Here is a 27,574-nt window from a genome sequence, read left to right as displayed (position 1 = left end):
ATTATTATTCTGTCTCATTACTTTTGGGGATGTATTTTGTGCTTATGGGGGCAGTATTTTGTGGTGGACTGTGGTATTTGGCTTTGTTAGAGTGGTATAATGTGCTGCAATATGGTATTGCTGGACTTGCCTTCCATCAATTTGGACCCGACTACAAAATGGGACCACTTTTAGTATTTTTTCCAGGGCCATTTAAAGTTCCCAGTCCGTTCCTGGTGGCCACAGCATAATTATAGGTATGGAGTTAGGAAAGGGGTTGGGAATTAGGTTTTAAATGTGGCTGTGTGCTGATTTTTCCCCAGTGTCAACAGTTGAGCAGCAATTGGAGCAACTTCGGGATGGCACTGCTCATCATAATCTGGTCTAGATGTTTAGTAGAACCACATTCAGCCATTCAGCTCCCCACAGCCGGCAGCACTTGCAGCCCCAAACCATGACACTTCCATTACCATGCTTGACTGTAGGCAAGACACACTTCACCTGGTTGCCGCCATACACGCTTGACACCATCTGAATAAAAATAAGTTTATCTTGGTCTCATTAGGCCACAGGACATGGTTCCAGTAATCCATGCCCTTAAGGTCCATTCAGACATCCGCAAATTGCGGATCCGCAATACACCCGGCCGGCACCACCATAGAACTGCCTATTCTTGTCCGCAATTGCGGACAAGAATAGCACATGTTCTATTTTTTTTCTGGAGCCGTGGACGGGAAGATCGGGGGAGAGCCCCACAGAGAATGAATGGGTCCACTCCCGTTCCGCAATTTGTGGAATGGTTGCGGAACCATTCTACGGACGTGTGAATGGACCCTTAGTCTTTTTGTATTCAGCAAACGGTTTGCAAGCTTTCTTGTGCATGACCTTTAGAAGAGGATTCCTTCTGGGACGACAGTATGGTCTGAGCACTGAAACGTTGCCCTCCCACCCCTTTAAACTCTGCAGCAATGCTGGCAGCACTCATATGTCTATTTTGAAAAGCCAACCTCTGGATTTGACGCTGAACACGTGCACTCAACTTCTTTGGTTGACCACAGCGAGGCCTGTTCTGAGTGGAACCTGTCTTGTTAAACCGCTGTATGGTCTTGGCCCCCGTGCTGCAGCTCAGTTTCAGGGTGTTGACAATCTTCTTATAGTCTAGGCCAGTGATAGGCAACCTGCGGCTCTCCAGCTGTTGCAAAACTACAACTCCCACCATGCCCTGCTGTAGGCTGAAAGCTGTAGGCAGTCTTTGCATGCTGGGAGTTGTAGTTCTGCAACAGCTGGAGAGCCGCAGGTTGCCTATCACTGGTCTAGGCCATCTTTATGTAGAGCAACAATTCTTTTTTTCAGATCCTCAGAGAGTTCTTTGCCATGAGGTGACATGTTTAACTTCCAATGACCAGTATGAGAGAGTGTGAGAGCAATAACACCAAATGTGACACACCTGCTCCCCATTCACACCTGAGACCCTGTAACTCTAAAGAGTTACATGACAGTTGGGAGGGAAAATAGCTAATTGGGCACAATTTGGCCATTTTCACTTAGGGGTGTACTCACTTTTGTTGCCAGCGCTTTAGACATTAATGGATGTGTGTTAAGTTATTTTGACAGCACACCAGATTTACAGTTATACAAGCTGTACACTGACTACTTTACATTGTATCAAAGTGTCAGATCTTCAGTGTTTTCCCATGAAAAGATATAATAAAATATTTACAAAAATGTGAGGGGTGTACTCACTTTTGTGAGTTATGGCGGTTGTCATCATGTTTCCAATGGGTTAAGGGACATCCTAGGTTGCAGGTGCATGTGGGCTGTGTTATGTTAGAGAGCCCTCTGCCACTTAAAGGACATCTGTCATCAGATTTGTACCTATGAAACTGGCTGACCTTTTGCATGTGCGCTTGTCAGCTGAAGGCATCAGTGTTGGTCCCATGTTCATATGTGCCCGCATTGCTGAGGAACATGTTGTTTTAATATATGAGCCTCTAGGAGCAACCTCCTAGAGGTACAGCTCTCTCTGAAACTGCTGCGCCCTCTGCAGTTTGATTGACAGGGCCAGGCACTGTAAATGTCTTCACTTCTGGTCCTGACTTCTCCAGGAGTAGAGAGGGTGCCAGCAGTTGCAGAGAGAGAAGAGCCTCTAGGTGTAGCAGCAACACCCCCTTTGCTCCTACAGACTAAATTGGATATATTAAAACAGATACCTTCAGCTGCCAAGTGCACATGCAACAGGTCAGCCAGTGTCATAGGTACAGATCTGCTGACAGATGCCTTTTAAGAGAACAGGAGTGTTATAAATGACATGTCATAGTTGTGGGGGCGGCTGGGCCTTATGTTATGACTGATAATCATGTCTCTTTGATACATACAGACAACTACGACACCAACATCTGAACTATAACTGCGGTTTAATGATGATGATACATATATTGGAGCTGAAAGCTGTAACAATGGATTAGAACATTTTATAAACTTTTAACTATTACAAGAAATGTATAACTGGATAATGGGAATATAGACAGGGTCAACAATACTCAGCAGTAATACCCTACAGAATACACTGATCTGAATGGGGATGTTTTCTTTTGACTGTTGTTGACCCATCTTTGAAAGATCAGTTATAAACAGATTTTAGTAAAGAGTAATTCCACCCATCTCCAAAAATATTCCCATGTTTTATGCATCATATTGTAGAGCAACCATGTTGTAACCCCTTCCTCCAGGGTGTCTGCAATGCCAAAGAAGGCCACATTTTTGGCTGCTCTGAGAGATTCTGACTTGTACCACCAACCAATAAAGATGAACAGAGACCTCCTGGCCTGGGTGAAGGACACATACAACCTTCCATCAACAGATCTTGATTGAAATACAAGGTGATGGAGGAAAAAAATGGAATTTAATTGTCCAGGATTAGAAACACATGGCTGCTTTCTTCCAAACACACTACCCACAGCAGCCCAGTTCTACTAAGGTGAATGGGGCTGAGTGGTAATACCATATACAGCCTGTGGAGAGATGTGGTTCTGCTTTTGGATGAAGCAGCCATATTTTTCCAATCTTGGACAACTAAAATTTTAACAAACGTTGTATACATCAATATTACAGGTTAATATAAGAAACCTTGTGATGTATCTATTTTTCCCTCTAGTAGTTCACGCCTCCTCCCCTCGCTATAAACTCCTATTGGCAGCTATAATCTGATCCTTCAGTGAGCTGACAGTCCTTATCAGTCTCTCAAGGTGGATTTAGCAAAGAATGTTTATTTAGGAGGAGAGGGAGAGAAAATGCTGAAAAGTGTTAAATGAGGCATAATTTCTCTGATGAAATGCATTACAAAATTTCTTATATCCACATGTACTATTGATTGGTATCTATTGATTGAGTGTGGTAAGAAATAATCCAGTTTTTAGGGTGGCGTTGTAGATTGGTTTTCTTCTGCACTACTACCTTCCCAAGTGTCAGTACACCCCTAAGGCCCCTCTCCATGTATGTATATATTTCAGTGGAGCTGCTCTGTACATTCTAAAAATAAGTGAACAGTAACAGGTCTGTGTAATGAGAATATAACTAGAAGATGATTCTCTAGACTTATCATTTGCATCTTTGGCTTGTATCTCATTTCAAGAGTAATAAGGCACAGACATTTTATCATGAAAATTGATTCCAAAGTAAAGGTGAGAAGCAGTAAAATTCTGGAGGGCGGCAGTATTCCTTAGAAGGGTACAACCACACAGTCGGGTTTCTGCTTGCAGTTTCGGAAGCCCAAACCAGAAGTGAGTTAAAAAAAAAATTGGAGAAGTTCTATTTCTCCTTTATATTTTCTCTCCTTTTATGATCCGCTCCTGATTTTGGCTTCCAAAATTGCATGCAGAGACCTGACCGTGTGGTCATACCCGAAGACCTCCGCCATCTTCATTCTTCCACTCACAGGCCAAACACATTAGGATTCACTGAGGATTTCAGCAGATCATTCCCAGCTCTGACCAACTGATCCAAGGAGGAACCTGGGAGAATAGGAAACAATCCCTGGTTAGAACCATCAATAGCATCAGATACGTTACAACTGACTGACAAAATTGAGAATCTCAAAAGCTGTAATTACAACAAGAATATTGTATTAAGGAGCCATTTATATGTCAGTTGAAATGCGGTTAGTATTTCAGCCGCCATGGTCTTATATGCAGTAAATACAGCTTGGTAATGGAAAATTTCCCTTCACCAAAATGGTGTCAAGAAGAATTTTCAAATATGAAATGCTCATCTGTAGCTATGCATCTAAAAAAAAAAGCAAAAAGGAAGCAACTTTACAGGCAGTGTTTAAAAATCTCTTCTTGTTTTGTTCATAAAGCTCCTACACAGACACGTGCCCATGTGTAAGGTCTGGATCTGCATTCCTCTCTGCTTTTTCTTTTTTAGCCTATAGAGGACAAGCTCAGACTACATGTTTTGCAGTCTTTTAACTTGGAGATGCATATTGTAGGCCTGTATAGGAAATGTATACAGTACTGTGCAAATGTTTTAGGCAAGTGTGGAAATAATGCTGCAAAAAAAGAATGCTTTCAAAAATAGAAGTATTAATAGTTAATAGTTATAGTGCTTGAAAATCACTATACTGTTATTCCTCACATTCTAATATTTTTATTTATTATTCCTCGCCAGTTTTCTGCAATCAATAAAGATGAGCAAAGTACAGTATTGGAGGATTCGATTCGGCTGCTTTGCTGAATTTTACAAAAAAATGTGCTTGAAGTGCATTTCTTTGTAAGTAGTGGGTGCCATGACAGGGAGCGGCGACTGCACCGCTCCCCATCATTGTACCCCTCAGATGCCGCATTCATACATGATCACGGCATTTGATAGCAATAATTCGGTGTAAAATAAGAAAATAAAAAATAAAATCATACCCTCATCTATTTGATCGTGAAGAGCCGGCCGCAGCCATCTTGAATAAGGATCTAGCACTAAATCTTGCGTGGCTCCTGATGACATCATCTCGTCGGCCGGCGGTGACATCATACGTCACCGTGCACGGGATGTCGTGCGATATCTTCAATCAAGATGCCAGCGGCCAGCTCTTTGCACTCAAATGGATGAGGTAAGTATGCTTGTATGTTCGTTTTTTACACCATTCCAGGTAAAATCGATTTGTATCCACGAAGCATCAGGAAATTCGGCTTCGTAGCGAATCTCATTTTTCCCTGAAATTCAGATTGTGGAGTTTGATTCGCTCAACATTAGCAATCAATACAACCCACACTGCTTAAAAGGGTTCTCTGGGAATTAAGAAAATGAAAATACTTAAATATTAATTTATGATAAATATATTTCCAAATACCTTTCATTAGTTATAATGGCTCGTTTTGTCTAGGGAGCAATCATTAGGAGAAATAAAATGGCTGCAGTCCAATAAGTGCACACAAAACCTGTCCTAATTACACAGCAGGACAAGTTACTTCAGAGCACTGTGCTAATGAGCTGCCTCATCCTCCTCTCTGCTCTGTTTGTCAGTATACAGCTGATAAGATCTTAAGCTTAATCTCTGTAAGAATAGAGTTCATCATGAAGTACAGAGGGGAGGGTGTGGATAATGAGCAGCAGCTATTATATGCAGTCTCCATTACCACAGACCACAGTCCTGTCTGTACTTCATGTCTCCTCATGAACTCCATTCCTACAGAGATTCATCTGAAGATCTTATCAGCTGTATTCAGGATCATAACCCATGACAGGTAAAGCAGAGATGGGGCAGTGTTGTGAAGCAACTTGTCCTGCTGTATGATTAGGACAGATTTTGTGTGCACTAAAAGGACAGCAGCCATTGTGTTTCCCCTGATGATTGCTCCCTAGACAATATGAGCCTTTATAAATAATGAAAGGTATTTAGGAATATAATTAATATAAAGTAATATTTAAAGGGATTCTGTCACCAGGTTTCAACCCCTCCAGATAAAAATATGTTTATGTTCAGGGAGCTTTAACCATTCCTAATGTGGTCTTATAAATGTAATCTGTAGGCTCATTTTGCTAAAAATACGCTATTACTAACCTGTCAGTCATAAAAATAAAGTGCCCAAGAGGATGTCAATAGCTCCAAGCTGCAGCCCTCACCTGCTGCCGTTTGTGCCCAGCTCCGCCTCATAATCCTATGTGACGCCTCCAGCTCTTCCTCTGTAACATCGCTTTGAAAGCCCCCCTCCTCCTCCTCCCTCTTCCCTCTGTAACATCGCTTTGAAAGACTCCTGCTCTCCCTCCCTCCCTCCCCCCTCCTCCTCCTCCCTCTTCCCTCTGTAACATCGCTTTGAAAGACTCCTGCTCTCCCTCCGTAACATCGCTTTGAAAGCCTCCTGCTCTCCCTCCCTCCCCCCTCCTCCTGCTGCTCTAACATTGCGATGTTACAGAGGGAGGAGGGAGGAGAGAGGCTTTCACAGCATGTTACAGAGGGAGGAGGGGGGCTTTCAAAGCGATGTTACAGAGGAAGAGCTGGAGGCGTCACAGAAGATTATGAGGCGGAGCTGGGCACGAACGGCAGCAGGTGAGGGCTGCAGCTTGGAGCTATTGACATCCTCTTGGGCACTTTATTTTTATGACAGAGGACAGAAGGATTTGAGCAAGCCTACATCCACAGAAGATCTGTAGTTAGTTCTCCAAGATGATTGGAACAACCTCCTTGCTGAGTTTCTTCAAAACCTGTGTACAAGCGTACCTAGGAGAAATGGTGTTGTTCTAAAGGCAGAGGGTGGTCACACCGAATATTGATTGGATTTAGATTTCTCTTTTGTTCTTTCACCTTGCATTTTGTTAATTGATAAAAATAAACTATTAACACTTCTAATTTTTAAAGCATTCTTACTTTGCAGCATTTTATCACACCTTCTTAAAACCTGTGCATGGTACTGTACAAAAGCAGTAGCAGACTTTTTGAAAAGCCAATTTTTTTATTTTATTTTAGGTGCATTGGAGAATAATAAATGGTTGCAAATGTGGGCATATGTTTTCAGAAAATAAATATATTATTAAATTACAGCAAGCAAGACCATATGGCTGGTGTTCCTGTAGCATGTTCTGTCTTATCTTTCAAGTTTTCTGTTGATATCTTTATTATTTTATGATTGCCACCATCCATCTTGCTGTTGGTTGCCTCTTCCTCTTACCTATCTTGATATTTTACAACATTTTCTCTCCTTCACATATTTTTTTATTTCACCAAAATGTATGGTTGGATCAAATTTTTTAAGAATGTATATGCAGAAAAGCTAACATCTATGGGATCCTGCAGACCCTTGCCTACTGGCTGCCATGAGATGCAACCAAACAGGATACACGAGTGGTGTCAGATATTACTTTGAGAAGGAGCTTAAAGGAAATTGAACTGGAAAAAAATTGTTCATTGCTTATTGTTATAGTTTGGTTGGGTCAACTTGGCCATCTTTATAGAGCCACAAAATAATTTGGTGGTAAATTGTTCCATCTAAACACAAAGGAAAACAGAACAACCAGGAGTAGACTATGCTGCAGTTCAGATGAATGGTCCAAGTGAAGTCAAGAAACAATGGTGAGGTCATTTTGGGAATAACCTGCTGCTGTGGAAGAATTTCCATGGTGAGGTAATGTTCTATTTAGGGTACAAGTCATTCCGGTGGCTGAATATAAAGCAAATATTTTGGGTGGAAGCCCCTTCCTGACAACTTTGGACACTATGCACCTGAAATATTCAGGAACCTACAACATTTGAAGCTAAAACACTAGGGCTCTACATTAATACATCAGTTTTAGAAACATGTCAAATCTATTTCCAAGATATTACCTGCTTTAGCCTTAAGCCAGGAGATGGCTTTACCTTCCAGTAATTCCCATTCCTCTCTCTGGTCCAGACAAGATGCATGGAGCCAGATCACCGCCAAGACCGTAGCCCACACTGATGAGTCCATATTCTAGTGAGGAGTCAAATATAAATTAAACCGGAATATATTATCTAAGCACTTAAAGTTTCATGCCCAAAGCCTGAGGTTGCACTACTGTGAGATCCTGATGACATGTCCACTTATCTACGTCAGGTACAGTGCTCTTACGAGGCTCTTGTGTCGTTTCCTGTCACTGAACACATCACTATCTTGACACTATTCAGGAAAGGGAAGATGTAGATATTGGTGTGAATGGTGAATGGTTTGAACAATAAGTTCTATACTTTTATTAAAGGTGGTATCCATCCTATGTGTAGTATTAATGTACAGGGTGGGCCATTTATATGGATACACCTTAATAAAATGGGAATGGTTGGTGATATTAACTTCCTGTTTGTGGCACATTAGTATATGTGAGGGGGAAACTTTTCAAGATGGGTGGTTACCATGGCGGGCATTTTGAAGTCGGCCATTTTGAATCCAACTTATGTTTTTTCAATAGGAAGAGGGTCATGTGACACATCAAACTTATTGGGAATTTCACAAGAAAAACAATGGTGTGCTTGGTTTTAACGTAACTTTCATGAGTTTTTGAAAGTTTCTGACCACTTATAAAATGTGTTCAATGTGCTGCCCATTGTGTTGGATTGTCAATGCAACCCTCTTCTCCCACTCTTCACACACTGATAGCAACACCGCAGGAGAAATGCTAGCACAGGCTTCCAGTATCTGTAGTTTCAGGTGCTGCACATCTCGTATCTTCACAGCATATGCTGTGCAGCACCTGAAACTACAGATACTACGGTGGATAAAAAAAATATAAAAAAGTTCTCAATTCTTGTTACCTATTAACCCCTGTGAGATTTGCTTGAGATCTGACATGTGTCTCTTTTCATCCAATCACGCCAACAGTAAAGAATAGGTATAAGCTGGCGCATGGTCAGGTTTTTTAGAAAAGGTTGTAAGCATAAAAACAAGACAGCAGCAAAATGATATCCTTGCTTGTCTGTCACTTATTTTACATGACGTCCCTGTCTGACAGCTGGAGAGCTTCTCTCTGCCAGCTTAACAAAACCACATTTCAGCAACCTTCCTCCTATCCTGGCCATTTTGGGTTCCTAATGCACTGGGAGTGATAAGGTCCTGTGACGCTGCTGCCAATCACATGTGCAACAACGGCATGTCATTTTATTAACCTTATTATGTGGGTCAGTGCAATTACAAAGATACTACATTTATACAGATTTTTGAAGTTTTACTACATTTTCACAATAGATACAAGCTGCATAAGAGTTTATTTCTTGTGTGTAAGAGCTGCTGTTTCCATTGATGCCATTTTAGAGTTGCTTGGGGGACGAGTCACCGCTGCAACACACATGACCCCCGTCCATGCTGGAACTTTACAGTCAGGGACTGTCATGGTGAATGCAATAGTATAATCAAGGGCCTGGAACCAAGCAGCAGGAGGCAGGTAAGTGTGCTTCCTTCTGGAAGTCTGGCAGGCAGAGAGACAATTTTTTTTAAGAAGCTGGAGCATGGACTCCCATATTGTTGAGTGGATTAGGCAGTGGCTGAGGGACAGGCAACAGAGGGTTGTAGTCAATGGAGAACATTCAAAACAAGGCCATGTTACCAGTGGGGTTCCACAGGGATCTGTACTGGGACCAATTTTGTTTAATATCTTCATAAGTGATATTGCAGACGGCCTCGATGGTAAGGTTTGTCTTTTTGCTGATGACACAAAGATATGTAACAGGGTTGATGTTCCTGGAGGGAAACGCCAAATGGAAAAGGACTTAGGAAAACTAGAAGAATGGTCAGAACTCTGGCAACTGAAATTTAATGTGGATAAGTGCAAGATAATGCACCTGGGGCGTAAAAACCCAAGGGCAGAATATAGAATATTCGACACAGTCCTGACCTCGGTATCTGAGGAAAGGGATTTAGGAGTAATTATTTCAGAAGACTTAAAGGTGGGAAGACAATGTAATAAAGCAGCACGAAATGCAAGCAGAATGCTTGGATGTATAGGGAGAGGTATAAGCAGTAGAAAGAGTGAAGTGCTTATGCCGCTGTACAGAACACTGGTGAGACCTCACTTGGAGTATTGTGCGCAGTACTGGAGGCCATATCTCCAGAAGGATATAGATACTCTAGAGAGAGTTCAGAGAAGAGCTACTAAACTAGTACATGGATTGCAGGATAAAACTTACCAGGAAAGGTTAAAAGACCTTAACATGTATAGCTTGGAAGAAAGAAGAGACCGAGGGGATATGATAGAAACTTTTAAATACATAAAGGGAATCAACTCGGTAAAGGAGGAGAGCATATTTAAAAGAAGAAAAACTACCACAAGAGGACACAGTTTTAAATTAGAGGGGCAAAGGTTTAAAAGTAATATAAGGAAGTATTACTTTACTGAGAGGGTAGTGGATGCATGGAATAGCCTTCCTGCAGAAGTGGTAGCTGCAAATACAGTGAAGGAGTTTAAGCATGCATGGGATAGGCATAAGGCCATCCTTCATATAAGATAGGGCCGGGGCTATTCATAGGATTCAGATATATTGGGCAGACTAGATGGGCCAAATGGTTCTTATCTGCCGACACATTCTATGTTTCTATGTTTCTATGGAGAACCATTGAAAAATCAGTTTTTTTTTATTTTATTATTTCAGTCCCATATAGGACTAACATTGGTGTATTGCAGTGTATTATGACTGTCAATGTAATGCTCAAAGGCATCGTATTAGGACCTGTCTCTAGCAGGTTGAAGGCTACATAATAAAGTCGGCACCTGCAAGTGATGATGTGGACACAGCTCCTGTCCCCGCGCCATCACTATGATGTACTATTACACCAGAACTACACGGCTCTGTTCATTTCTGCAGTGGATGGAGCTGGTTACCATTGAAGTAAATACGAGCATCACTGCAATAACCAGCTCCAGCCATTACATAATAGATGGAGATATGTTGTTCTGGCACTGCTGGCTTTCAAAAAATTGCTAAATGGCGTAGTTGTAAACCTGGCACACAGTTAGTACATGTGTTTGACGGTTGCTGAAATTTCCATGTTGCCTGTTATAGTGTCTTTGGTCATTTCTTCATTCCATGATCAGACCTTTGCATATTTTTTATGTATTGTTTTATAAAAAAAAAGAGTTAAAAAAATGTTCAAGAATGTGGAATCAAGCTGAGATTATCCATACACATCCATCATACCTGATCTGGTTTCTTGTTAATAATGTCCTGCTCTGATATTCCCAGAATGGAGCAGAATTCTGGGGTAAGATTCCAGGAACCATCAGCGTTTTGCAGCGAAATCAAACTGACGAAAGGGGGGATCTTCTGGACTTGAGCTGGTGGTGGTGACATATCCATGCATTCAGCTTTATAGGTAACAAAAAGATACAGTTAATGTTATGGAGTGAAGGTAAGTATCAACCCCATGTACACATTCATCTCTATAAATTAGAATATCATCAAAAAGTTCATTTAGTTCAGTAATTCAATAAAAACTCATTATATTGATTCCTTACACACAGTGATCTATTTCAAACATTTCTTTCTTTCTTTTCATGTTGATGATTATGGCTTACAACTAATAAAAACCCAAAAGTCAGTATCTCAGAAAATTAGCATATTGTGAAACAATTCAATATTGTAGACTCATGGTGTCACACTCTAATCAGATAACAACACAAAACACCTGCAAAGGTTTCCTAGGTCCTTAAATTGTCCCTCAGTCTGGTTCAGTAGGCTACACAATCATGGAGAAAACTGCTGACTTGACATTTGTCCAGAAAACAGTCATTGACACCCTCCACAAAAAGGGTAAGCCACAAAAAGTCATTGCTAAGTCGGAAGCTGGCTGTTCACTGAGTACTCTATCCAAGCATATTAACCCCTTAAGGACCCATGATGTAGCTGTACGTCATGGGTCCGATCCTTAAACATGGCGCCCGCTGCACGCGCAAGCACTGCGGGATCTGTGCTATTTTAAATAGCAGAGACCCGCGGCACATGTATGTGATCAGCCATAAGGCTAATCGCATACATCTTATCTTTCAGATGCCGTGGTCAAATGGTCAGAACCTGAAGTCACGCGCTTCTGGTCCGGTAACAGCATTCCCCGGCTGAGATCGGGGGACCTGCTACCTCGATCTAATTGACCGAAGCCCCAAGTCGGCTTCCGAGTCAATTAGATGTATATATCAATACAGGCCACTAGGTGGCAGCCTTGTATTGATATAGTGCAAATGAAGTCTTCAGTAATGGCTATTTAGCAATCACTGAATACTATGGGCAATCGAATGAATGGTGAAGGTGACTTAAAAAAAAAGTAAAAAAAAACTGGTTTTACAAATATAAAAATAAAAAAAAGTTCAAATCACCCCCCTTTCCTTAAAATAAAAATGCTTAACCAATAAAAATAATAAACATCATGGGCATCGCTGCGTGCGAAAATGCTCATACTATTAAAATATAACAATATTAATGGCATACGGCAAATGACGTAGCGGGAAAAAATAAAAACAACCAATTTGACATTTTTTGTCACTTCAACTACCCAATAATTTTTTTTTTTAAGTGATCAAAAAGTCACACACACTTAAAATAACAGGTCGTCCCGCAAAAAATTAGCCCTCACACAGCCCCGGACACATAGCTCCAAAAAAGTTATAGGGGTCAGAATATGGTTATAATAATTAAAAAAAAATAATAATTTCCTCAAAGGTTTACATTTTTATTTCAGTATTAAAACGCAAGAAAAATTATTCAAGTGTGGCATCGTTTAAACCGTATTGACCTAGCGAATGAAGATAACAGGTCAATTTTTCCGCATAGTGTACAGTGAAAAAATATGTTAATAAAAACCTTTATCAGAACAGCGTTTTTTCCCCAATTCTTCCCCATTTGGAATTTTTTTTCCCCGCTCCCTACTACATGGTACTACATGGTGCCATTGGAAAGTGCAACTTGTCCCGCAAAAAATAAGCCCTCATAAGGCTATGTGAACGGAAAAATAAAAAAGTTAGGACTATGGGAAGGCGGGGAGTGAAAAACGAAAACGCAAAAATGGAAAATCCCAGGGTCCTGAAGGGGTTAATGGAAAGTTGACGGGAAGGAAAAAGTGTGGTAGAAAAAGGTGCACAAGCAACAGGGATAACTGCAGCCTTGAAAGGATTGTCAAGAAAAGGGCATTCGAGAATTTAGGGAATATTCACAAGGAGTGGGCTGCGGCTGGAGTCAGTGCTTCAAGAGCCACCACACACAGACGTATCCAGGACATGGGCTACAACTGTCAGATTCCGTGTCAAGCCACTCATGACCCAGAGACAACGTCAAAAGAGTCTTACCTGGTCTAAGGAGAAGAAGCACTGGACTGTTGCTCAGTGGTCTAAAGTAATGTACTCAGATGAAAGCAAATTTTGCACTTCATTTGGAAATCAAGGTACCAGAGTCTGGAGGAAGAATAGAGAGGCACACAATCCAAATTGCTCGAGGTCCATTGTGAAGTTTGAAATCTGCTGGTGTTGGTCCACTGTGTTACATCAAGTCCAAAGTCAGCACAGCCGTCTACCAGAAAAGTTTAGATCACGTCATGCTTCCCTCTGCTGACAAGCTTTATGAAGATGCTGATTTCATTTTCCAGCAGGACTTGGAACCTGCCACACTTCCAAAAGTACCAATATCTGGTTTAATAACCACGGTATCACTGTGCTTTATTGGCCGGCAAACTCACCTGACCTAAAACCCCATAGAGAATCTATAGGGTATTATCAAGAGGAAGATAAAGAGACACCAGACCCAAAAATGCAGATGAGTTGAAGGCCCGTATCAAAGCAACCTGGGCTTCCATAAGACCTCAGCAGTGCCACAGACTGATCGCCTCCATGCCACGCCGCATTGATGCAGTAATTCAGGCAAAAGGAGCCCTGACCAAGTACTGAGTGTGTTTATTTGTGCATACTTTTTAGGAGGCCAAGATTTCTGTATTAAAAATAATTTTTTAATGGGTCTTATATAATCTAATTTTGTGAGATTCTGAATTTGGGGTTTTTATTAGCTGTAAGCCAAAATCATCAACATTTAAAGAAATAAACACTTGAAATAGATCAGTTTGTCTGTAATGAATGTATATAATATAAGTTTCACTTTTTATGAGGTTCACTTTTTTAATTGAATTACTGAAATAAATTAACCTTTTGATGATCTTCTAATTTATTGAGATGCACTAGTATACACTACCAGAAAATTATAAAAGAACACCTGGAAAACCTAATGTGATTGAGCTGAGATTGACAAAGTATAAACCACTATTGGTGATTGGTCAATGATCACTCAACCAAGGTGGTGCAGCCTTTATTTTTGGATCTGCAGCAGGATATATGTAGAGAAAGGGTCACACTAATACCGGGTGGCATCTTCCTGCCACTCTGGCATGGCGATGGTCATACAGATTCTGGATAGTCTCCTGTGGTATGTCATTCCAAGCTCTTTCAACTTGGAGCCATAGGTGGTTGTTCAGTGCTTTGCATGGGAAATCAGCCGCCCATCCAGTCCCAGACATCCTTGATGGAGGAGGAGAGATCTGGTGATTGAGCTGGTCAGAAATGCTGCTGGATACCCTAAAGATCATGTTGTGTTGCATGGGCAGTAGGACTGGTTCCACAATGTCCTGGACATACCAAATGCTGCTCAATGTTCTCTCAAACACCACAACCCCTGGTATTGGCCCTGTGTGTTTCTGCAATATGCATGATGGCAGTAGGCACTCTGTAGCCTTTATGTGAACTCTGTGGCCATCAGTATTACCAAGGAGGAAACTACTTTCATCACTGAACACTACTGTTTGACAAGTGCACTTCTGCCTTGAGAGAGCCAATTCGAGGCATCGATGGCAATGATGAAAAGTCAGTGGCAACCATCTAGTGGAGTGTGTAAATTCAGTCCTGCTTAAGTAGACACTTATGGACTGAACGATCATTGCAGAAGCTACTACAGAAACAATGTGGGTTGTTGTTGCTGTCCTTTGAGTTTTTATACGGTGCTCTTAGTGTGTATCTGTCTTGACCATACAGAACCCTCTCGCTATGTGTGACCAGCCTCCTCTGACCACTGTGGACACCACTGATGTACTACATAATCTTATCATCTAAGTCTTTCTGAGATGTGACAGGTAGACCATACGACTTCTCGATGTTTCACTATTCATCAATTTTCAAAGTCCATTAATGGCACTAATGGTGCACGCCTTCATCTAGCAAGAATAGTGAACACTTCAACAACACCCATTCAACTGTCCCATAAGAGAGAAGATGAAAAACAGTGGTGTCAGAAAAAACAACAGTGATACCAGACAAAAAAGTCTGTGGAGGATCTATCTATAAAGTAAGGATCTTGGAACTTGGATCACTTCATGTAACACCTTCCAGGACATATTGTAATAGGCATTTTATTTTCACTCCTTCAAGGTTTTTTTTCAATTTCCAGCAGTGTATTTCTCATGCAGAATGGGGCACAACAGATGCAAATTTCTCAGCTTTTATTAGGCCTAGTCAACAACTACCAGCAGACACATCCAGAGGATTGCATTGAGCGGCACATCTAGCAACAACTATAAACTTTTGCAACAATCACATATTAATGACATATCTTGCAGTTCATTGAATTCACACCGATGATGGGTTAAAAAGGAGAATCTAAGTAGAATAAAGAGAACCTTACCTAACATGGGACCAGAATCTGTGAAAGAAAAGCAAATGATTACAGAATATTAGTCCATATACCACACACTACTGTCCACACTGTGATTAATCACTATAGAGGGGAAATGCTAGAGAAATAGCATTCTTAGCTTATAATACTATTACTACACTAGGATGTGCTATATATTACTGCTCTTTTTTTCTGGTTGCCCTCTGCCCTATTTATCCGGGCACTACATGTGCTCTTTATCTGGCCGGCCACTACGTGTGATATTTATGTGGTCACTACATGTGATATTTATCCGGCCACTACATGTGATATTTATGTGGTCACTACATGTGATATTTATCCGGCCACTACATGTGATATTTATCCGGCCACTACATGTGATATTTATCCGGTCACTACATGTGATATTTATCCGGTCACTACATGTGATATTTATCCGGCCACTACATGTGCTATTTATCCGGCCACTACATGTGATATTTATGTGGTCACTATATGTGATATTTATCCGGCCACTACATGTGATATTTATCCGGCCACTACATGTGATATTTATGTGGTCACTATATGTGCTCCACAACAAAAATAGTTAGAGGGAGAGACAGCACCACTTACAAATGTACTTTTAGTAGATCCAATCCGTGGCGGTGCCCTGTGTTGAACCCTAGCTCGTCGAGTTCCAAAAGATCATAAGATGGAGAGAAGACCGTGGCACTCAATGTCTTTACAATAAGCAGAGTTTTATTCACCAACTATGCACGGCTGGTGAATAAAACTCTGCATATTGTGAAGACATTCAGTGCCGCGGTCTTCTCTCCGTCTCACTATATGTGCTCTTTATCTGGCCGTATTTACAAATAGGCACCCGAGGCCACGTGCCTAGGACAGGGTCGAAGGGGGTGGGGTGGGTGTGAGCGGGTTTGGAGATAAAGAGCACATATAGTGGCCAGATAAATAGGCCAGAGGGCAAACAGATAAAAAAAGCAATTTATGTCACATCAAGTGTGATCACAGCATCTAAAGGGTGAAAACCCCGGATGTCAATATCGACATCCCCGTGCAGCGATTGGTGATTCCAATAATAAATTCTAAAAGGCTGCGTATTAGAAGTGCAGTTTGCATTTTGGCCAGCTGGTGGCAGGCCTACATAGGAAATCAGCAAATCATGTAATACTATACACCCTATGGGTGTATAGAAATAATCTATAAAAAAAAAAAGTCCTAAAATTGTAGCCTCCTGATCGATTGCAGGGAAAAATGAATCCAGCCAGCAAAGGGAGGCAATATGGACAATCACAATACATTAGTAAGTGCCTTGTATTAACTTTCTGCACATGATAAATGCTACTTGCTGAAGTGACACAACCCCTTGAAGTAGAATAAAGAGAACCTTACCTAACATGGGACCAGAATCTGTGAAAGAAAAGCAAATGATTACAGAATATTAGTCCATATACCACACATTAAAGTCCACATTGTGATTAATCACTATAGAGGGGAAATGCTAGAGAAATAGCATTCTTAGCTTATAATACTATGACTATACTAGGATGTGCTATATATTACTGCTCTTTTTATCTGGTTGCCCTCTGCCCTATTTATCTGGCCACTATATGTTGTATGAGATTGGCACACTCATACATACGGAGCCACGTGTGTGCCAATCTTCTATTGACAGTTACTTAAATTGAAGGGTGAATTCATCAGATTGTGCACCTTCCGAGGTTGTGTGGCCAGTGAGCTATTTCCAAGAAAATTTTCCAAGTATATGTTGTATGGTATCGCTATATTTATTTTATGCACTTATATAGCGCACTTAGCACTTATATAGTGCTGACATATTCTGCAGCACTTTACAGACATTAGCATTGTCCCCAATGAGGCTCACAATCTAAGGTCCCTATCAGTATGTCTTTGGAGTGTGGGAGGAAACCGGAGAACCCAGAGGAAATCACGCAAACACGGGGAGAACATACAAACTACATGTAGATGTTGTCCTTTGTCAGTTTTAAACCCAGGGCTGCAAGGCAACAATGCTAACCACTGAGCCACCAGTGCTAACCACTGAGCTACCATGCTGCCCATATATGTGATATTCATCTGGTCACTACATGTGATATTTATCGCTGTCACTACATCTTATAGTTATCCAGTCGCTATATGTGCTCCTTATCTGGTCACTACATGTGATATATATATATGCGCTCCTTATCTGGTCACTATATGCTTCATGTGTCATACATCTTATAATTAAAAAAGAGCCCCCTGATCAACTTCATGTTTAATCTCCTGTGTATTTTTATGATCAGTCAAAAGTGCCCTATTCTACAATATATCATCTGATCTTAATACAAAAACACATTACTTACCATAACATGCCGTTGGTGCTGTAAAGTATACAGAAAAATAGAATTAGAATTTGTGACCATATCCTGCATACAAGTCTCCTACCTTGATGTAATACATTGTATTGTGTATAGGGGGCAGGACTTCTGATATCTACATCTAATTCTTATATGTTCTCTAGGGTCCAGACTTCAGGTTCTCAACCTGTATTGACCAAAATACATCCTCCACTGATGAAGAAAATGGAGGTCCCATGCTCCCTGTTACTACTCTAAACCCGGGCCAAAAAAATGGAAAAGAAGACTGACTCTGCTGCAAATTGAAGTCTATCCTTATCTCACAGATGTTTATCGTGTCCTGTCCTTTTTGCGCTAGGTTTACAGTATTGAAGCACTTGTAGTACGAGGATACTGTTGGACAAGCAAAATGTTGTGTGACGATAATGTAAGATGAAGATGGTGTTGACTCATGATGTGTTGGATAAGTATAGTAGCGGGTAATGAAGGTGTTGGATGAGGATAGTAGTGGGTGATTTTCTGTACATTATGATGTTCTGCAGCATCTGATGTTTGCAGTATGATGTTCTGCAGGAGCAGTTGAGGTGTGTATTTCTAGGGTCTGCAGCATCTGAGGTGTGTATTATTAGGGTCTGCAGCATCTGAGGTGTGTATTATTAGGGTCTGCAGCATCTGAGCTGTGTATTATAACGTTCTGCAGCATCTGAGGTGTGTATTATTAGGGTCTGCAGCATCTGAGGTGTGTATTATTAGGGTCTGCAGCATCTGAGGTGTGTATTATTAGGGTCTGCAGCATCTGAGCTGTGTATTATAACGTTCTGCAGCATCTGAGGTGTGTATTATTAGGGTCTGCAGCATCTGAGCTGTGTATTATTAGGGTCTGCAGCATCTTTTAATGGTGAATTTACTTTTACATTCTGCATTTCATCTGACAGTTTATTTTACTCAGTTAATACATTGGAGAAAAAATAATTAATAGCTTTGCTTTCTCCTCATCGCTCTCTGCAGCTCCTCCCTCATTACTTTGTAGAGGGCCGACACCTTCAGATTTATACTTTTTTACCATTTAATTAATTGAAGAACATTTTAGGGTTAGCTTTGCTCTAGTTTGGCTGCTTTATTTGCTTTTTATATATTCAATTTTTTTCCTTATAGTTTTTTAGTGCTTCCTCGCAACCCTCCTGTTTTACTGATTTAAATGCTTTCTTTTTGTCATTTATTGCTTTCTTTACAGTTCTATTTATCCACATTGTTTTTTTCTTGTTCCATAACGCTATAGTACCTCTCAAATAGATTTTAGGATGATTTTAAAAATATCCCATTTTGTGGCTGTATTTTTATTTTTTAGGACTTTGTCCCAGTTAGTTACGCCTATGGCCTCTCTTAGTTGGCTAAATTTAGCTTTGAAGTTTGGTATTTTTGTTCCTTCCTGAGGAAACCCTCTTTTGAATGACAATTGGATGGTTATTACTTTATGGTCACTATTTCTCAGGTGTCCCCCAACCTGCACATCTATTGTTCTATCAGGTCCAACCTTGCAAACTTGTTGGGGTATGTCAGATCAGGGCTAGCCTCCCTGGCAGTCTTCCCCGCTTTCTAACTGTTATCCAGCTAGCTACCTCACTTTCCTGAGCCTCCTCGCTACCACCCTCCCCCACATCTCCCCCATAGAGTGCTTGCTCAGTGAGCAGCAAACTCTTTTACAAATTGTCAATGCTTCTCAGTGTTGAAACTCGCCTGTTAGGTACACGATGTGCGATTCCAAACGGGCAATTTGCTCATATTTTGAACAAAGGTATGCACCCTCAAAAGGCTGTTCCAGAACTGCATACATTAGACAAGATGTTCACAATAATGGAACACATACTAAATGGGGATTACGCAAGAAAAGAGAAAAAATACTATATAGTGCAGTGATAAGACTCTAACTTACTGTAGTCCCCTCCTAAAGTCCCTGAAGTCACGTAATCTAAAGTCACACACTTAATACAAACACCCACTTGAACTCAAACATGCGAACGCCAACAAACTTTCGTTGCTTGTCTGCTTGTGTAAGTGCAGCTCTCAAACCAGACTGATTTTTTTCCTCTGGATTCAAAGGACTGAGCTGCCCTCTAGACTAGCTATTTAACTTCTCCTAATTAGATAGCAACACCCTAATTACTCACTTGTGTAACAACCTGGAGAAGGAAGAGAAAAAAATAAAAAATGTAATCACAGTATACTCTGAGCTGCTATGAAATAAACCTGGCAGCAAAAGCAAGTCGCGGTGTATAAACTAGACAACACTGCTGCTATGTGAATGGAAAATCCAAAAAGTTATGGCTCTGGGAAGCCCGGGGAGTGAAAAATGAAAAAATGCAAAAACGGGAAATAGGCGGGGGTAGAAGGTGTTAATGTGATAAACACATTGTGTTATGTAAAAGTAATCATAAAAGTAATGGAGTATGCCCAAGCAGCTGCTATAACCTGTTCCTAAATGTGGAGTTAAAAGATAAAATTTCTCAGGTAACACATTTGCCCCATTGTGTTAGCGTCACTTGTCACCAATGTGGATATGACTAATGGTTTTCCTGACTTCACCGAATTACGTTGGCCAGGCCTTCTGCCTGTTTGGACCTTTCTGCAATATGAGGACACTTTTACATTGTTCCAGGGTCACTTTAGGTTCCCATTTCACCTGGGCATATTGCTTGGATATACCATAAACTGGGGAGAATGCAAGAGTTCTGAAGAGGTGATGGTGTTGGATGAAGGTAGTAATGGTCATAATAGCGCTGGTTGTGCTTTTGTTTGGCTGTGATTGCATTAGAAGATGTTAGATATGGATGATAGTGGGTAGAGATGGGATACGATGGAGCTGCATGAGGTTGTCTGGAGATCAGTGTGTTGAGTCGTTATGATATTGGATAATGATAGTGTTTCACTTTTCCATAATGTAATAAGGAGAAAAAAAGATTTTACATACGGGCACTTCTATAATTGGGCATCTTCATCTTGGGAGCTGCTAAGTAAAAAGTAAAATAGAAAAAAATAATTAGAGCTGCAACTGAACTGCAAACTGTGAATACAATACATCTTAAAGGGGTTCTCCGGGAATTAAGAAAATGAAAATACTTAATTACTTTATTATAAATATATTCCCAAATACCTTTCATTAGTTATAATGGCTGTTTGAATCTCTGTAGGAATGGAGTTTATGAGGAGACTCGAAGTACAGGGAGGATGGATGGTAGCCCAGCGTTCCATGCCAGCGCTGCTGCTCCTACCCGCGGGCATGTGCCCCAGGCTCCCTCTTTCCCTCCTGCTGCCATGCTGACAAGAGCAGGCAGTAGGTAGCTTAACTGTTGTATCTGCGCTCTATGCCAGGGCTTACTTCATGCTTGAGTCCTGTACTGTTTGTTAGGACTTGCATGTGCGTGTCTCTCCTCCCTTTATCTCCCCAGCCTATGGCTGGATTGCAGGTATTTAAAGGCACTTCCTTCACCAGGAAGGCATCTGACCAATCTTGGTCACTAGCTTGTCTAGTTCCTAGTGTGAAGGTGTTTTGGAAGTTTCTGCCTTTCTGTGTACCAGACCCTGCTTCTTGATTTAACGGATTTTGCATGTTTGCCGCCTGCCTCTGACCTTGGACATTTACTTTGCTTGATCGCTGCCTGCCCTCACTCTGGACTTCCTGACCATGCCCTTCTCCTCAGTGCTTGCACCAGTATCTCGGAACCCCTAGTCAGCTGCCACTGACTTAGGGACTGCTCTGGAGTGGCGCCAGGTAACTACCCTAATGGCCCAAGCCTATCCTCACCATCAAAGGCTCTAGTGAAGACCAGGTAGTTACTTAGTCACGCCCTTCCAGGGCATAGCCAGTCAGTGGCACAGTGGTTCCACATCTGCTTGCATAACAACAAACAGAACAGACTGTGATAATGTGGGGCTGTGGTAATGGAGACTGCATACAAGTGCTGCTGCTCATTACCCACATCCCACCCTCCTCTTTGTACTTCATGTCTCCTCATGAACTCCATTCCTACAGAGATTCAGCAGAAGATCATATTATACTGTATTCACGATCATAATCCCTGACAAGCAGAGCAGAGAGGAGGATGAGGCAGCTCTTTAGCTCAGAAGTAACTTGTCCTCCTGTGTGATTAGGACAAGTTTTGTGTGCACTAATAGGACGGCGGCCATTTTATTTCCCCTGTTGATTGCTCCCTAGACCAAATGATCCATTCTAACTAATCAAAGGTATTTGGGAATATATTTATAATGAATAAATATTTAAGTATTTTAATTTTCTTAATTCCTTGAGAACCCTTTTAATGGTGGGTTCGCATTCTTGTTATTGGATTCAGTTATTGGTTCCATTCTAACAGAGTTATAACGAAATATAACGGGATTGTAGGACAGAATGCAAAATGGAAGCCTTTAAAAGGCATTCCGTTATGCTCTGTCCTAATACATGTCTATGGGGACAAATAACGGTTCCGTTATACATGACGGAAAAAATAGTCCTGTTATATTCCGTTACCTATAACGGAATTCCATAGCGCAAATGAAAACCCGCCCTAACCAGTGCATGTCAAATCTGCAAAGACCAAGTGCTGGTAATCAAATAGCAGGCTACACTTAGCAGACATTGCTGAGTTGCTGTAAAATTGAACTACATGTGGCTTCACGATAAGTCCATTTTCAGTATTTTGAATAAGTATTTGTGAGTCAAAACCAGGAGTGAGTCTGAAAAGCAGAAGAGGCACAAATATTTCCATTGTACTTTTTCTCTGTAAGATCCACTCCTGACCTAATACTGACCACGTGAAAGTGGGCAAATACTGAATACTCCGCACCACCATTGGACCTGAGTACACGTCCAGCCATACCTTATCTTACATACGATATATGATACTGTACATCACTCTTATGACTTCACATTTTACAATTTTAAAGTTCAGGTTTTACTTTTTACAAATTTTTCTTCTAAAAATTCTTTTGTTACCAGCTTTGTAGTGACATTAAGGAAAATGTATTAAAGGAAATGCAGCAGGTACAGTAAGTGGCGTAACTTCCATTAGAAGAATGCCACGTGTCATTTTTAATCTTGCTCTATATGTTATGACATACTGTACACTAGGATATGCAATATATTACTGATCATCAGGTCCGACTGCTGTGATCCCTTCTAATCCCTTGCATAATAAGGAGCTTCAGCCCAAGTAAGGTACAGCAGTCTATTAGCTGCTAAAGAAATGCAGATCAGCCCCATTGATTGAATGGTACCATGCTGCACATCAGCTGGTCAGGATATGCTGATTTGTAATGCAATATGTCATAGGTTACTCCAATGACAAAAGGAAATGTATCAGCTTTAGTCTACAGCCTGGGCAGAATCAGAGTAATCTCATTATTATAAGAGAGTGGTCAGTTAATGGACAACTCTGTTGTACTGATAAAGGATTAGATAAGACACAACAGTAATACTATACATACAGACAAGGCTCTTCATACAGCTCCCATGTCAGTCCCTGGTCTCTCAGGTGTGTGTCATCACTTCCTGGAGACAGTCAGGGTGCAACTCCACGGGGCATCTGGCTACGTGTGGCCAGACTATGCCCACTCATGGCAACCAGCAGTGTGCTCTCTATTCACTGCTATGGAAGCTCCTGAAAATTTCCAAGCGAGCACGCTTGGCTATTTTTGAAAGTTCCATAGGGGTGAACGGAAAGCGCACTATGCATGAACAGATCCCTCTCTTTATTCACATCCATAAAACTGCCAGAGATAGCTGAGCCAGTGATCCTCTATTTTTGGAACTCGCATAACAGTGAATAGAGGATGGCCAAATTTGTGTGGTGTACTCTATTTAACTTTGGGGGGAAAGAGCTGAAGGACCTGTGATGATGTCACATCATGTGATCAGTGCAGAAGAGGTGGAGCTCAGCAGTGGAGAAGAGAAGTGGTGGTGAAGGACCTGTGATGACATCACTGCCATGTGATAAGTGCAGGAGGTAGCAGAGCTCAGCAGTGGAGAGAAGAGGTGATGAAGGACGAGTGATGACGTAATGAGGAGAGCTTTGTGTGGAGGTAAACAATGGATTCAGTATGAGACCCAGAGAAATCCTGCGGAGTGGTAGTTCTGTCTTATATCTCTTCCCTGTTATGTCCTCTGATAGCATATAATAACAGCCTGGATATGCTGGGAGTGTATAAACAAAATATAAGGTATATAAAAATTCTAATCTCCTTTCCTTAAAGTTAAAATAAACATAATTAAACAATAAAAAAATAAACATCATAGGTATCAGTGCTCCCAAAAAGGCCTGTACTATAAAAATAATATTTAATATAAAAATCATAACAGAGAAATCAAAATAACCAATATGCAATTTTTTCATTGCTTCACCTCCCCCCAAAAAATTATAAAAAACTGATAAAAAAAGTTATACACACTCCAGTTGTATCAATAAAAAACTACAGATAGTCCCACAAAAATGAGCCCTCACACTGCTCCACATAACTATAATGCGAGTTTAGAATATGGCGATGAAAACAAAAAATTTTATGTATCAAAACACAAGAAAAACTATAAAAATTTGATATCGCCATAATCGTACTGATCCAGAGAATGGAAGTAACAAGTCAGTTTTCTAGCATAGGAAACACCGTAAAAATAAAACCCATTAAACTGTGGAGAAATTATGTTGTTTCTTTTTCCATCTTCCCACCATACAGTATGAAATGGTAAATGGTGCCATTAGTAAGTACAACTTGCCCCACAAAAGAAATGAGCCCTTGGTCGTCTATGTAAATGGAAAATGAAAAAAGGTATGTTTTTGGTAAAGCAGGGAGTGAAAAATGAAAATGCAAAAACGGGAAATCGCTGGAGGTAGAAGGGGTTAATGTGATTTCTTTTTACTTATATACTATGTTACTATGAGGGGTTGGGGGTGGCCTCAGGGGGCTGTGGTGCTCTGATAATGGCTGATAACAGAGAGGACAAGAGAGTTCCAGACACAACAGCAGTAACTACTGATCACAGGACCTGCTCTGAATCTGCTACACTGTAAGAGCTGAAGGATCTGTGATAACGTCACTTTCAGGTGATCAGTACAGGAGGGGCAGAGCTCAACAGTGAAGAAAAAAAGTGGTGGTGAAGGACCTGTGATAATGTCACCACCATGTGATCAGTGCAGGAGGGAGCAGAGCTCAGCACTAGAGACAAGTGGTAATGAAGGACCTGTGATGACATCATGTGACATGAGGGGAGCTTTGTGTAGAGGAAAATAAATTGGAGAAATGATGAATTCAGAGTCAGAGCCAGAGAAATGCTGGGAGTTTCTGTCTTCTTACACCTCTTCCCTGTAATGTCCTCTGATAGCACATAATAACAGCCTGAAAATAACTGATTTGTAGTTCTCTCCTCTTATACCTCTTCCCTGTTATGTCAAATAGAAAACTCTTGGAGGTAGCTAAGAAAGGAGGAGTTAAATATCGCAAGTAGGCGTCAAGTTTGGGGAGTAAAACAATATGTTATATAGATCAAGGTTTCCATTGTGTGTATTGTAGTATCCTGCCCCACTGTCTCAGGTGGGATGTCCTCATTTTGGGAGTTATGTGGCCACCCTAACTGCGGTGCTAAGTGTTATACTGATTGGTGGAGCAGCAGTGAGTGGGAACTACTAGTTCTGTCAGACACACTCCAGCAGTGATGGACACCATCGGTGCAACCAAAGGGGGAAGTAGGAGCAGTGTGACTACCAACTCGCCTACCTGCCTGTGAGGGTGCCGCCACCTCCTGCCCCTGGGCCCTGGCTAGCCTAGAACTAAAGCCTGAGCAGTAAGCACGGATTGCTGCGTCCACACAGCTCCCATAAGGCTGAAGAGACCTGAATGGACTGTCATTACATTTTACATATGGTGATAATATATGGACTGAGGCAGTGTCGGACTGGGGTACCTAGGGCCCACCAGTAAAATTTATTTTGGGGGCCCACCGTACGGATACATTCGAATATAATAAATAATTTAACAAGTTTTTTTTTTATATGAACATAAGCTGGTTGAGGTGCTGTACATTGAATATATGCATGTAGTGCAGTAAGTCTACTGTGTTATGTGCCACTTGTGCAGGGGGTGGGAGACTAGGGGCCCACCTTGCTCAGGGGCCCACCGGGGGATTCCCCTGTGGGCCAGTCCGAGCCTGGACGGAGGTGATTACATATGGTTTGGGGTATTAAATTGTCAGCTCTGAGGCCCTGAGTCTGACTCAGGCTTGTAGTATGTCTCCCTGGATGGTGACTAATGTGCCATGTGTGCCAAGAGGTCTGCAGCTGCAGAAGACGTGCAGATTACAAGAAGTGTTTTCTAATGATATTTATGATATGTAATCATAATCATTTTAGCTAATTATTTATTGTCTACATTTATTGCCAAAAATTATAGGTAGTGCAGTACTAGGGGTATCTGCACTGTTTAGTTTGTATGCAATGTTATATTTTGCTATGCTATATACTGTTTGCACTGTACACCAGCAGGTAAAGTATGGTTGGCAAGATGTATGGGACTAACCATTCAATTCCTCCTCTCTTTGTAGGAATGGGCTGGTCCAACTTCCTGTCAAGAGAGGGGAGAGCTAGAATAGCAAGGGAGGGTGACCAGCTGCTCCCGCTCCATAGGGCTTCAAGAGGACCTTTCATGCAATTTTATTAAAGGAGATGTATACAGTACCTGTACTTGCTGCCTTCTGCTTGATTTTTTAAAATATGCCTCCTATGCCCCACTGTGCCCTGCACAGTATGCGAATACTGAGCATCGGAGCAATGAGGAGGAGACTGAGTCTTTCTCTGTGGGCGTCTCCTTCTCCCTGGTTGTAGCGCTGTCCAATCGCAGCGCAGAGCATCACAGACAGGCTGTGACGCTCTGCACTGCGATTGGACAGCCAGGGAGAATGAGACGCCCACGGAGAAAGACTCAGTCTCCTCCTCATTGCTCCAATGCTCAGTATAAGCATACTGAGCGGGAGAAATCTGGCGGGGCACAGCGGGGCATATTTTAAAAAATCAAGCAGGGTGGCAGCATCAGCGGGAGGTACCCCGCAAGTACAGGTATATATCTCCTTTAATAAAATCGGATGAAAGGTCCTCTTTCAGGGTCCAGAGATCCAACTCTATCTGTGAGGAACACTACTCCAGGGAGATTGCAAGGTCCATTGCTATAGATATCTTTCAAACTACAACACTTACAGTCAGCAGATTGAGCAGCACTAATAGCTATACTGACAGTGCTGCAGGTAAAGGACTACAGCTCAGACACTCATCAGCTAGGTCACATACAAGCCAGGCCAACTCGTAAAAGCCTGCACTTCCTCTCCCCACTGCACTTTTTTTGAGGCTGGTGGTTCTTGACTAGATTATTTTGGTGGTAATTATCGTTTTACAGCTCACAGTAAATGCTGGTAATAAGTTCTTATCAGTATATGGAGCTTTAGAAAATAATTACTTAGAATCTTTATCATTCATTATGGTTTTCCAGTTTGTCTGTGAAAAATGCTGTCTGTCTGATTTTGGGATAAGTTGTCCGGAAAAAAGAAAAATTCTGGTTGCCAGCCCTGATT

At 41.3% G+C, this 27,574-nt stretch overlaps 1 protein-coding gene across 7 annotated transcripts in view; it reads right to left on the bottom strand.

Moving 5' to 3' along the window:
* Positions 1-2,376: 2,376 nt before the first annotated feature.
* The window catches only part of LOC122924803 (von Willebrand factor A domain-containing protein 5A-like), a 131,068-nt gene continuing 105,870 nt past the window's right edge, over positions 2,377-27,574 (bottom strand). For 3 of the 7 annotated variants that reach the window (XM_044276238.1, XM_044276240.1, XM_044276243.1), the window contains 7 exons: positions 20,939-20,977; positions 17,977-17,994; positions 17,003-17,020; positions 15,617-15,634; positions 11,108-11,274; positions 7,790-7,916; positions 2,377-3,989 (listed from right to left, as the gene is read on the bottom strand). In XM_044276238.1, coding sequence (XP_044132173.1) covers positions 3,910-3,989; positions 7,790-7,916; positions 11,108-11,274; positions 15,617-15,634; positions 17,003-17,020; positions 17,977-17,994; positions 20,939-20,977 — 467 coding nt within the window. In that variant the 3' untranslated portion in view covers positions 2,377-3,909. The remainder of the gene's footprint in view (positions 3,990-7,789; positions 7,917-11,107; positions 11,275-15,616; positions 15,635-17,002; positions 17,021-17,976; positions 17,995-20,938; positions 20,978-27,574) is intronic. The other 4 variants (XM_044276239.1, XM_044276241.1, XM_044276242.1 and 1 more) reach the window with 2 other exon arrangements.

This window comes from Bufo gargarizans, chromosome 1, assembly GCF_014858855.1.
Source record: "Bufo gargarizans isolate SCDJY-AF-19 chromosome 1, ASM1485885v1, whole genome shotgun sequence".
In the NCBI taxonomy this organism is placed as follows: domain Eukaryota; kingdom Metazoa; phylum Chordata; class Amphibia; order Anura; family Bufonidae; genus Bufo; species Bufo gargarizans.
This window is presented reverse-complemented; position numbering and strand designations above follow the sequence as displayed.